Source organism: Lissotriton vulgaris, chromosome 1_2 (assembly GCF_964263255.1).
Source record: "Lissotriton vulgaris chromosome 1_2, aLisVul1.2, whole genome shotgun sequence".
Classification (NCBI taxonomy): domain Eukaryota; kingdom Metazoa; phylum Chordata; class Amphibia; order Caudata; family Salamandridae; genus Lissotriton; species Lissotriton vulgaris.
In genome coordinates this window covers 281,339,042-281,351,705 of record NC_141686.1, presented here as the reverse complement: position 1 = coordinate 281,351,705, position 12,664 = coordinate 281,339,042, and the positions used below count along the sequence as shown (strand labels likewise).

At 42.6% G+C, this 12,664-nt stretch overlaps 1 protein-coding gene across 1 annotated transcript; it reads left to right on the top strand.

Moving 5' to 3' along the window:
• The first annotated feature begins 321 nt into the window (after positions 1-321).
• Positions 322-2,020, top strand: LOC147736483 (uncharacterized). Its single transcript, XM_086953761.1, has 2 exons — positions 322-742; positions 1,017-2,020. Exons 1-2 carry the CDS (start codon positions 322-324, stop codon positions 2,018-2,020), a joined length of 1,425 nt encoding a protein of 474 aa, XP_086809887.1.
• The last annotated feature ends 10,644 nt before the right edge of the window (positions 2,021-12,664 follow it).

Below are 12,664 nucleotides of genomic sequence, written 5' to 3'. Positions count from 1 at the left end.
ATCGGTAATCGCAATACACCCCCATGGCCAAAAGGCCCATAGGAACGCATTGTAAATACCGAATCGGTATTTACCGAATCGGTAAGATCCGATTCGGTAAAATCCGATTCGGTAAATACCGAATCGGTGAATGCCGAATCGGCAAGCAAGTCAAACTGAAACCAAAGACAACAGCCAATGAGGTGGAACCACCCTCCCCCACCCTAGCAGGGAGTGGCTACCCAGGCAGGTGCAGCTCATTAAGAACTTTCTGGAGAGGCAGCCTGAGCTGAGCATTCACAGTGAGCAGCAGTGGAAGCAGGATCCAGAGCACTGTGAAACATGGCTAGCAGCACTGAGAGCCAGAAGGCTGGGCACAAGAGGAAACCAAAATTCAGCACCATGGAGCTGCAAGTGTTGGTGGAGGAGGTGGTGAGGGTACACAGGCAGCTGTTTGGGAGGCTGTCCCTCACTGTACCTGAGAGCACGAAGAGGAGGCTGTGGAGCGAAATAGGGGAGAAAGTCAACGCTGTCGGTGTCACCCCCAGTAGCCTTGACAACCTCAAGAAGAGGTTCTATGATATCCGCAGCCTCACAAAGCGCAAACTGGCAGAGCTGCAGAGGCAAGCAGGACTTACTGGTGGAGGCAGGAACCCGGCGCCACCCCTCACTGACCTGGAGGAACTAGTGGCGACTACCATCGAGAGGGAGAGTGTGGTTGGAGTTGGGGACCTGGATAGCTCAGCCAGAGCTACAGCTAAAGGTAAGAAGCATGCACATCATGACACACCCTACCAGACACCTCCCCTTGAGACCCAATGCACAGCCAAACCCCAGCCCAGTACTGCTACCAACAGACATGAGAAATGCATCATGGTAAATGTAGTCAGCAGAACTAGGCACAAATGCCAGTGCAGAAGCATAATGAAAAGAACTGTGAAACTGAATCAAAGTATTTGAAATGATATGTGCAATGCTTTAATTGTAGTGACTGTAATACATCAGCACTCAATTCACAAATGCTTCTTTATACCTAGGGGCACCATCAGGCGGAGGAGCAGGAGCTACTGAAGCACCAGCACCAGCACCATCTGCCAGTGCGGTGGCAGGGCCAAGCACCAGTCAACCAGCACAGGAGGAGGAGGCGGATGAGAACACCAGTGCCCTGGAAAATGAGGAGGACCTTGGACATTCCCTCACATTTCTACACTCCCCCCGACTATCTGGCACGCCCCCATTGCAGTTCTCCCCAGATAACTCTCCACCACAGAGCCACCCTGCACCTGCCACATCTCCTGCCAGGAGTATTATTGTAGCTCCATTGAACCCCATCGAGGGAGCAGCGGGTCAGGCCCCAGCTAGCAACACAGTAACACCTGTGGCACCCCAGCCCACGCAGCAGGGCAGCAGCAATCCCCGGAGGCGAACAACATCCAGCAGTGCACTTCCAGCACGGGAGGGCAGCGTTTTTCAAGGGCTGGAGGGCAGTATGGTAAAGATCCAGCGGATGCAGGCTAAATCCATCTTGGCCTGCCAGCGCCAGTTGCGGGTGCATAACCTGCAGATGGGAGAGATGGCGCAGGGGTTTAAGACATTTGTAGAAAGCAATAAGGACATTGCTACAGGTCTTGGCCGAATGATCACTGCCATCACGCAGCTCTGTACCAAACTGGATGACCACGAGCACTCTCGCCGCAGGGATGCCCGCATGCATAATAGGGCAATCAACCGCCTTGCTGCTGCTACCGCCCAGCTATGCCAACGTGGGGCAAATATGGAGGCCAGCCTGACCCAGAACACGGCTGAGGTCACTAGGGGCATGGCCCGCATTACGATCGCCATGGAGGCACTTATAATTTCAAACACTGTTGGCAATCCAGCCCTGGACCTGGACGAGGCTGGGGACAGCAGCAGCCGCAGCAGCCCGGCCAGCGCAGTGTCAGAGCCGCGCCGGAGCAGCAGGCGCTCTGCTGAGGCTGCTGGACATGCAGAAGGGGGAGAGGCACATCCCAGTGGGGCTGCTAAGCGCAGCAAAAAATAAGCTTGCCGTGGCGGGTGAGGCAACCCGGACAATTGACATTTAACAACTTTTTGTTTACATTTTCTTTTGTTGCACATCAGTGCAGTAACGTTGTTGCAACATTATTAAATATTTCATTTCCTAACATCCATTGACCTGTCTGTGCATCTGTACTCACTCAGAAATAGTTTTCTGTAATCTCCTCACGTCTGTATCTGCCATCACTTGGCGTAGACACCCCAGCAGGTTGTGTTTGTGGCACAGCAACGTCGTCGTCATGGTCCTCGTAGTCTGACAACTCCACCTCAGTGCCCTTCTTCACCGTAAGGTTGTGCAACATTGCACTGACAGCTATGATCTTGCAGCAGGTGATGGGGGTATACTGCCTCATCTGAATCTGCTTTTCCAGATGCCAAAGGTCCGTTCAACTACATTCCTTGTGCTTTTGTGGGCCCGGTTATACCTCCTTTGGCTGGGTGTAGAGGGGTTGAGGTAGGGGGTGAGTATGAATGAGCGGAGGGCATATGCACTGTCGCCTAGAAGGAAAAGGGGTAACATTACTCACATGCATACATGTATTTCACTTAGCTACTTTGTGTTATGGGGGTCTGATGATGTGTCTCACCTAGGAGGTATCCTTCACCAAATTCGCCAGCCGTCAGCCGTGCATAGATGCCGCTCTGTTGAAAAATGTAGGAGTCGTGGGTACTCCCTGGGAATTTTGCGACCAGGTCTGTGATGGTGCACTTCGCATTGCAGATCACCTGAACATTGATGGTGTGCGTAGACTTCCTATTGCGGTATATGTATTCTGTGTCAGCAGGGGGGCAAATCGGAATGTGCGTGCCATCTATACAGCCGATGATTTGGGGAAATTGTGCCATCTGGTAAAAGTCAGCTTTTGTTTGTACCAGTTCTGCGTGGGTTGCAGGGAAAGAGATGTATTGGTCCATCCTGTGTATCATGGCGTCAAGGAATTTGTGGAAAAACCTTGACAGGCTGCTCTGGGTCACCCCTCCTACCGCAGCTACTCCACTTTGATAGCTGCCACGCACAAGCAGGTGTAGGCTGCATAGCACCTGCACGTGCGCTGGGATGGCGTGTGCCCTTGGGGTGGGGTGGTCCAACAGTGGTTTGAGGTCCCTGATGAGCTCCAGAATGGTGTCTGAGTCCAGCCTGTACCTCTGTAGGATCTCTGCCTCTGTGAGCATGAACAGGGTGATCCTCTGTCTGTAGACCTGTTCCTCTCTTTGCCATTCCCTCTCTCCTTCCTGCTGTAGCTGTAGTGTAGTTCCTATTTTCCCAATAGGCCCTGCGCATTGGAATAACATAAACAGTAGTATCGACGTAGAAGTGCGGATCTTCCAGGCCTCTACTGACTATGCTAAACTTAATTGGGTTTGTTACCAACTAGCTCAGAGGTCACTGGAAACTTTCTTGACTGAAATAGGAAGTGATCAGCTTCCCTGGCACAGACAAGAAGGGATTCAGTTTTCCAACAACCGTGCAACATGACAACTTTGCTCCTCAGATCAAGAGTCAATCTCTAGGGTCGTGTGAAACAATAGACAGTTATTTTACTCAGTCAGGTTGGTGCAGATTACTTTCACAATATGTAGGGAATAGAGAGACGGGCGTTTGTCAATAAAGGGTTAACATTTATTGAACAGTCTTCCTTCTCATACAAGAGAAATGAATTGCCACAATTGCAAGACTTGTTATTATAAAAAGTACGTACAGTAAGATAAGTATTGCGAAATAATACTGTAAAAGCATTGATATGGTTTCTTAGCCATACAATGGTTTAAAAGGAATAAAACATATATACATTCATATATACATTAGGCTAAAATACTCAACTGGTGCTTCTAACTACGCCTACCCCAGTGTACCTGACCTAAGCCTAATACTTGGGAGGGGAGTAAGTAAGTATCTTTAAGTTAAGTTGGTTTTGCCAAGGTTTGCTTCAAGAATTCTCACTAAGGGTTTAGTCAACACCATACCTCTGAATAGAATGATGGAGGTCTGGTATCTCCTTCAGGGAAACTCGGTATCCCAGTCACCCGCAAGGGTAGACCAGAAACGCTGGAGCTGGATTTCTCAGCAGGAGAAAAGCAGCGTCTCGTCTTCAGCGCGTCGAGGAGGAGAAGGAGGGGGGACAGCGTCCGCGGGCAGCTTGCATCTGCTGGGCTCTTGCAGAGGGACGGCTGTTCAGCTCCTAAGTTCACCACACCATTGTTCGCCAGTTAGCAGCGATAGCAGTAGCGATAGCAGCTATGATATCTTCAGCATAACAGCAGCTTCAGGCGACGTGCAACAGGGTGCTAGCTTCAGCGAAACACAGCTAACAACGGGGGCCATTGCTTAAGGCAACGTTGGTAATATTTATACCTGAAAGGTGCCATGTTTGACGTAAGTTTGCTGGACATAAGACGTCAATTAAAGATGTCACTAGGAAGTGATCGCCTATCAGTTGCTCATTAGAGTTCTATTACTAATCAAAACACAGCAAGCGGGGATTTCCAGGTTTGTTGAGTTTTTATCTTGTTGAAGAACTCGGAGTGTTAATCTAGGAATCTCAGATAGTGACTTCTGCTCTGTCATTGCACTAATTGGTTGCAAAGGAAGTGGCAGAGAAAACTATTCTGGAATGTGGCTCTGTTCATGTGAGACAAAAACAGGGGGGAACTTTTTTACAGGTTCCACCAAGTTGCACAACCATGACCTCCATATGAATCCAATGAATTAAATTTCAACCAAGTTCATCTTTATTTTGACCTCTTTTAATTTTTATCCGTTTGATTTTTTATCCTTTTTTAAACATTATTTCAGTTCATTTTATCCATACACTTTCTGCTGCTGGAATATTCAAACAAACTCCAAGGCACAAGTTGATTCCGCATATCATGATGTTTTATTTTTAAAAAACCCAATGCATTTCGGGATATAGAAAATCCCTTCGTCAGGGGCATCTAGAAAATGATACAGAATACTTATATTAATGTTTAAATCAACATTATATATTGTCTACAATTTAATAAGTAACGTACATCTCAAGTTACTCAAGGGTATTCAAAATGGTCACCAGTATATGCCACGTTTGTACACTTTAATCTGATTAGCCAAAAATACATTGAAACGATCAGTTGAACACCTATATCTACAGTTATGTGAATGTTCAAAAATGCGTAATATAACCCATTCTCTTATTTTTAAATTAGGCTTTGTTCTCATATCTACCACCCAGTAGGTTTTCTGACATTTAAGCTTACCATGACATGCTTTATTTCTTCAAAGGAAAAACTCCATCCAAACCACAAAGTTCATAAACATGCTAATTCTCCCGTTCCGGCATGTTGCTTTTCCGAGCGCGCCACGGCGCAGGCTTCTCATTTAACTCAGCGTTTCGACTGCCGGTAAAACCCCATTTTTACCAACTCTCAGCCTCTCCGCCCTGTTAAATTACCCTCAGGTGTTGCACTTACATACACCTTCGGCCCAACCTCAATCCGCTGAATACGTTGCTGCAGCGATCCCTTAACTATTGCCTAAACAACTTCATTTCCCAGCATGCATCTTATCTTGCTGAACTAGAAGATGGGTTATCAAAATTATACATTCACACTCTAAAATGTTTAAACATCACTGCAATACCCAACGGTGAAAGTTACTCATCCTTTACATCCGATAAATATATTAATGAATTAAAACAATGTATTTTCATAACAGTTTCCAAATGTATTCCTTTAACTTTCTTTTACATAATTTTCTAAACATATTAACTGGCTGCATACACCTTAAACGCTTATTTTTACTAGATCGGGAATACAATTCTGTGCCATTGTCACTCTTGGTTACTTGCTCGTTTCTCCAGTTCTTGTCGTGCATATTTAATTTGATTTTAGCCAAGTTCGTCATTTTTAGTTGCTTCATTTGCCTTCAGGGTGCAATCTCAACAAAATCAAGACGAATATTTCTTGTTAAGAAGTTTTACGGTGGTGAGATGCACACCTTTTTGTTCATTATTTATCCTGTTTAATCTGATCCCACTTTGTAAGCGTGCAAACTTGTTTTGCGCTTCGCCTCCTGCGCCGCATTCAAAACAAAATCAGGGGGGAACTTTTTTACAGGTTCCACCAAGTTGCACAACCATGACCTCCATATGAATCCAATGAATTAAATTTCAACCAAGTTCATCTTTATTTTGACCTCTTTTAATTTTTATCCGTTTGATTTTTTATCCTTTTTTAAACATTATTTCAGTTCATTTTATCCATACACTTTCTGCTGCTGGAATATTCAAACAAACTCCAAGGCACAAGTTGATTCCGCATATCATGATGTTTTATTTTTAAAAAACCCAATGCATTTCGGGATATATTGTTTGAATATTCCAGCAGCAGAAAGTGTATGGATAAAATGAACTGAAATAATGTTTAAAAAAGGATAAAAAATCAAACGGATAAAAATTAAAAGAGGTCAAAATAAAGATGAACTTGGTTGAAATTTAATTCATTGGATTCATATGGAGGTCATGGTTGTGCAAATTGGTGGAACCTGTAAAAAAGTTCCCCCCTGTTTTTGTTTTGAATGCGGCGCAGGAGGCGAAGCGCAAAACAAGTTTGCACGCTTACAAAGTGGGATCAGATTAAACAGGATAAATAATGAACAAAAAGGTGTGCATCTCACCACCGTAAAACTTCTTAACAAGAAATATTCGTCTCGATTTTGTTGAGATTGCACCCTGAAGGCAAATGAAGCAACTAAAAATGACGAACTTGGCTAAAATCAAATTAAATATGCACGACAAGAACTGGAGAAACGAGCAAGTAACCAAGAGTGACAATGGCACAGAATTGTATTCCCGATCTAGTAAAAATAAGCGTTTAAGGTGTATGCAGCCAGTTAATATGTTTAGAAAATTATGTAAAAGAAAGTTAAAGGAATACATTTGGAAACTGTTATGAAAATACATTGTTTTAATTCATTAATATATTTATCGGATGTAAAGGATGAGTAACTTTCACCGTTGGGTATTGCAGTGATGTTTAAACATTTTAGAGTGTGAATGTATAATTTTGATAACCCATCTTCTAGTTCAGCAAGATAAGATGCATGCTGGGAAATGAAGTTGTTTAGGCAATAGTTAAGGGATCGCTGCAGCAACGTATTCAGCGGATTGAGGTTGGGCCGAAGGTGTATGTAAGTGCAACACCTGAGGGTAATTTAACAGGGCGGAGAGGCTGAGAGTTGGTAAAAATGGGGTTTTACCGGCAGTCGAAACGCTGAGTTAAATGAGAAGCCTGCGCCGTGGCGCGCTCGGAAAAGCAACATGCCGGAACGGGAGAATTAGCATGTTTATGAACTTTGTGGTTTGGATGGAGTTTTTCCTTTGAAGAAATAAAGCATGTCATGGTAAGCTTAAATGTCAGAAAACCTACTGGGTGGTAGATATGAGAACAAAGCCTAATTTAAAAATAAGAGAATGGGTTATATTACGCATTTTTGAACATTCACATAACTGTAGATATAGGTGTTCAACTGATCGTTTCAATGTATTTTTGGCTAATCAGATTAAAGTGTACAAATGTGGCATATACTGGTGACCATTTTGAATACCCTTGAGTAACTTGAGATGTACGTTACTTATTAAATTGTAGACAATATATAATGTTGATTTAAACATTAATATAAGTATTCTGTATCATTTTCTAGATGCCCCTGACGAAGGGATTTTCTATATCCCGAAATGCATTGGGTTTTTTAAAAATAAAACATCATGATATGCGGAATCAACTTGTGCCTTGGAGTTTGTTTGAATATTCCAGCAGCAGAAAGTGTATGGATAAAATGAACTGAAATAATGTTTAAAAAAGGATAAAAAATCAAACGGATAAAAATAAAAGAGGTCAAAATAAAGATGAACTTGGTTGAAATTTAATTCATTGGATTCATATGGAGGTCATGGTTGTGCAACTTGGTGGAACCTGTAAAAAAGTTCCCCCCTGTTTTTGTTTTGAATGCGGCGCAGGAGGCGAAGCGCAAAACAAGTTTGCACGCTTACAAAGTGGGATCAGATTAAACAGGATAAATAATGAACAAAAAGGTGTGCATCTCACCACCGTAAAACTTCTGTTCATGTGAGGCCAGAGATGACTTTCTGAATATTGTACTTGAACGGTTTATGCCAATATAGGGAATACATGGATTTATAGCCGAATAGGGGCATAAGGTCACAGTATCGATCAGGATCCTAGATAAGCACGCAACACCCACTCCACGCATTGATGTCCATCAAATTACTAAAACTAGAGCAATAAGATGCATGTGTAACATTGCCCACCCCAAAATACATATATGCATTTGAAATAGGCGTATATTGTAATACGTGAAAATATAGGTACTGTACGTTTTGAAGCATAGAAATCATTCAAAAATTATAGCATATGAAATCAATGAACGATTATGCAAAAAGAATTACACATGAAATATCTCTGAAACAGAAGAAGGGCGAGATAAATCATCACATATAAATGCATTGCAATAAATGTGCTAGAGGCTGATGTAAAGTTATTATGTCTCTAGATGTGTTTAGAAATAGAAGTTGAAGCTTCTGTTCTCTAAGAATAGTTTTTACCTTATGCAAAGAATTTTTCGTACCAAAAAAGGGTGAATATTAAAAAGTGTTCAATTCAAAAGAATTAATGCTTGAACGGGGAAATAGAGTTCCAACGCTTTTTAGCAGTTTTTGTTGTTCAAAACTGAAGGCCGAATTCAAAGTTCATGGGAACGCTGTGTGTCGGAAAGCTTCTCCAAAGTTATTGTTTCTGTTCGGGTGAGAACATCCTATCAGACAGGCTCTCAAAAAATTGGTCTACAAAATCAGGTGACAGTTCAACCAAATTCGATAGTGCTGTGACTTGGCAGGTGTGAGAATGATTGCTGTCATCATAGTCAGGATCAGCAATGCTCATAGAAGGTCGTACCTGGATGATGTTGCTTTTGTCACTCGCTCCACTGTTACCACCTAGTTGTAGCACAGGAGTCTCAACAAATGCCGTCATCAGGATTGGTAGCCGCTGGGGACAACACAATGCGTGAGCCGTTATCGGACTTAGCAAAGTATCGACGTCCATTGGTACTGCTGATGGAAGTGAAAGACAGATGTCCAACACGCACTCATCTCCGCATAGCATACATCGAAGTACCGGTAAGATACAGTTCTGCCATATAGGTCTGAATGAAAGGAACCAGGTCATGTTTAGATATCTCAGCCTGGCCAATCCAAGGACTCTAGTTATTCTGTCCCGGTAGCGCATTGCTAGGATTGTCTCTTCCATTCCCATAGGAGCTATGTCTGAGCTTTGGCTTGCCATAACGAAGCAGGAGGGTCAAAAATAAAATCCCTGCTACAAGTCCCAAAAATAGGGGTATGCCGCCAAAAACAGAGTGGACAAAATTAGGAACGATTCCCAAAATTGCTTGAAATGGTGTTAGCAGTCCCGTAAAAATCGTCATAAATATGCCTGGGATGCCTGTGGCACTAGACATGTTAAGGAGTTGGCTCAACATTTCTACAAAATGCACGGGGCAATTTGTTGATAAAAGGTCATGAACCTCCGTAGCTGTCCTTGCAACTAGAAGATCATACGTCTCTTTTGATGACGTTATGGGCACTGTTGTCTGCAAAAGCACAGACTTCATTTTGCTTAAAGTATCAATTCATATAGAATAGAGATTCAGACGAGGCCAGATGGGAGTCTCTGTGTCTACAGGCCCGCTCGGAAACAATACCTGCATACAGCATTTGACCATGGATGTTACTCTTACTAGATAACTTTTCCCTGGCACAAGGCCACAACATCTGTGATCCGTTCTAAGAATGTAACTCCCGTTAGCAAGTTGCATAAAGAAGGGCTCTATCTGAGTTGCAGGTGTGACTAGCTGGTGGCATGAAAGGTTGTTAGAATTACCTTCACAGGCTCCATGTAAATTAATACCCTGGCACAAAAGTATACCGCTTAGTGAATGTTTACAGTTTTCACCACTAAGAAATACATTTTTGTCGCTGTCACTATAGCAAGAATGTGTGTATGGTAATTTCCATTCTGATTTTACATATCCTTTACCCAATCGTTCATACTGGCCAGTAGGTATGTATTCAAGGCACTTTTTAAATCGGAAAGTTGTTATCGGAATAGTGATAATTCCGTGTATTATCCATTCAATGACAGGACTCTCTGACATTGTCAATGGTAATCTCTCAAGTTTTTCGATGCTCAGGATTGTATAGTCTGCTCCTTTTTGTGCCAAACTGATTTGTTTATCAGTAAGGTTAAAAATGGAAAATAATGACGTTGTGTTGATTAAACGCCAAGGCACATAGCCTGAACGAAGATTTTGCAGCGTCCAGCCCAATTGTACAATAGAACGTAACTGAGATTGGCCATGTTGTAACATTAGCAAGTCTCTGTCTATTATGTCAAAGGCAAAAGATACAATATTGTCCAACGAATATATTCTGGAGGACAGAGTCATTAACCCATTGTCCACGACAGAAAGTGATTTTTCCAAATTAATACGATCAATTTCTCGTATTTTTTCAGCTGTTTCAATTTGTGTGACTTTCCAAGCCTCGTTGTACGCAGCATAGATACTGGTCTCTATGAAACGCTTTTGACGCTGTTTGCGTGGTCCAAGAATGAAATCGCACAAATCAGCACCATCTTTTAGTAAAGACAAGTGTTGCTTAATTTCAGCCAGTGTGGATGTTCCTAGCCATTCGAGGCAGAGTTTCCCTACACTGTATGTTGTTACTATCCCTGGATGTTGTCTCTGGGAGTATCTAGGGTCTTGTCTGGTCATTTGTAACCCCTGTGTTTTGTTCAGGAATCTATCTTGACAGTTGTTTGTGTCTGTAGGCCAGATTAACCACTTTTTCCAATCAGGATGTGTTCTGTTAAAATGTAAAATTTGTGAAACGTCTAACTCAATATCTGTAGTTGTATTATCATGTATTGGCTTTGGAATAGACGGTGTTTTAAGGTCTTTGATCTTAGCTAGGCCAAGACAGGATGTTTGGTGAATTGTTTCATTTAAAAACATCATTTGTTCTGGTATCATGCAGGTTCTGAATAGTGCTTCAAGGCCTTGTACCTGCCAATCTTTTGTACCCCAAATGGTTTTCGTTTCAATGTTATTTTTCCAATAATCAAAACCAAATGTCATAATTTTGTCATAAAATGCTTCTGAATATATCAATTTAGAATTTGTCAGCATTGTTTTCATTCCTGTTTTATCTAACAGTTTGTAATAAAACGTTTCTGCATCACTGGTGTTAAACTCTGAGAAGTACTTGAATTTCTCAAAAAATGCTTTAGAACTGCTTTTAGGTGGTGTAGCACAATGTTCCCATTGATTATACTTAAAAACATTTCTAGGCTGTGCAGATTTATGCAAATAATGATCACCATAATGTGTGTAGCAGAATAATTGCTCATAACTAGATGAACCTTGTAAATAATCATGTTCTGTGAATCTAGCTGACATTACTAAATCAGACATCATGTCATTAATACTGTTAAAGTCCCAATCATCAGAGAATGTACTAGATTTTACAAAGTCACTTAAGGAAACCTTCAGTTGATGAGGATACTTCAGGATTTCGACCGGACCATAGATCTCATAGTCAGTTTTCTCCCATACTACCCCACCAGGTATTGGAATTGCTGTGACATTTACTGTTGACAGTTCTCTTTTCTTCACGTGGGATGATCTGTGTGGTTTCAGGACTAGGTTGATGTTCTGACTTGCTGTGTCCATTCAATTGTAATAAACCTTCCTAAAATTAAAACTAAAATTAGGCATAGTAGGAGTATGAATACCCCCGAAATAATCCAATGCTCAATCAACGGTGAATCCAGATATAATTCTTTGATTTGTTGAAGGAGTGAGGTTCCGTGACAATTGTAAGTGGTGTTTTCGACTCGTGCGAATATGGTCGAGTCTGGTATCTTTGAACCGCAAATGACGAGTCTAGTGAGTGTGCACAGTTTTGCTATGCCAACCTACACCGTTCGTCTGTTCCGTGGGTTTATTCATCTGTACCCACGGGTTCCATCTTAGATATGGCATCCATTTTGTTTCTTGCCCTCAAGTAGCCAGCGAACGGACGCTGTCCGTTTCGCGACCCTGGGATTCCCAAGACTCCTGCGGGAGACACGTTTCCTCTGAAAGTGTCTTTATGATGAGGGGGATGATACTGTAAGGCAGATGGCCCCGCTCGAGGCTCATCTTGCCGTGCTGGTCTATTATCCCAGCCGTGCATCTCATTAGGCACGTCCCTTTGATGCCTGTAGCTCGTGTTTCTTGATACCCCCCCCTTTTACACCCTTTTCGATCTCCCCACTGTTTCCATCTTCCTCTGCACCTGTCTTTGTTCCTTCTTCGATCTGTTTATTGCTGATTGGAATGTACTAATGGTGGGAAGCTGGGTTTTTACAGTTGGGAACCGCCAAATGTTTCCGCACTTATGTTCCGAACCCTGAATGTATCAAAGTGACCAAAGTGACCCCTCTCGGGGATAATTATGGGAACCGAGTTGTAAACCTTTGTGTACCATGCAACTCTATGGGAGAAATCTGTATAAAAGGAGCGATCCACAGT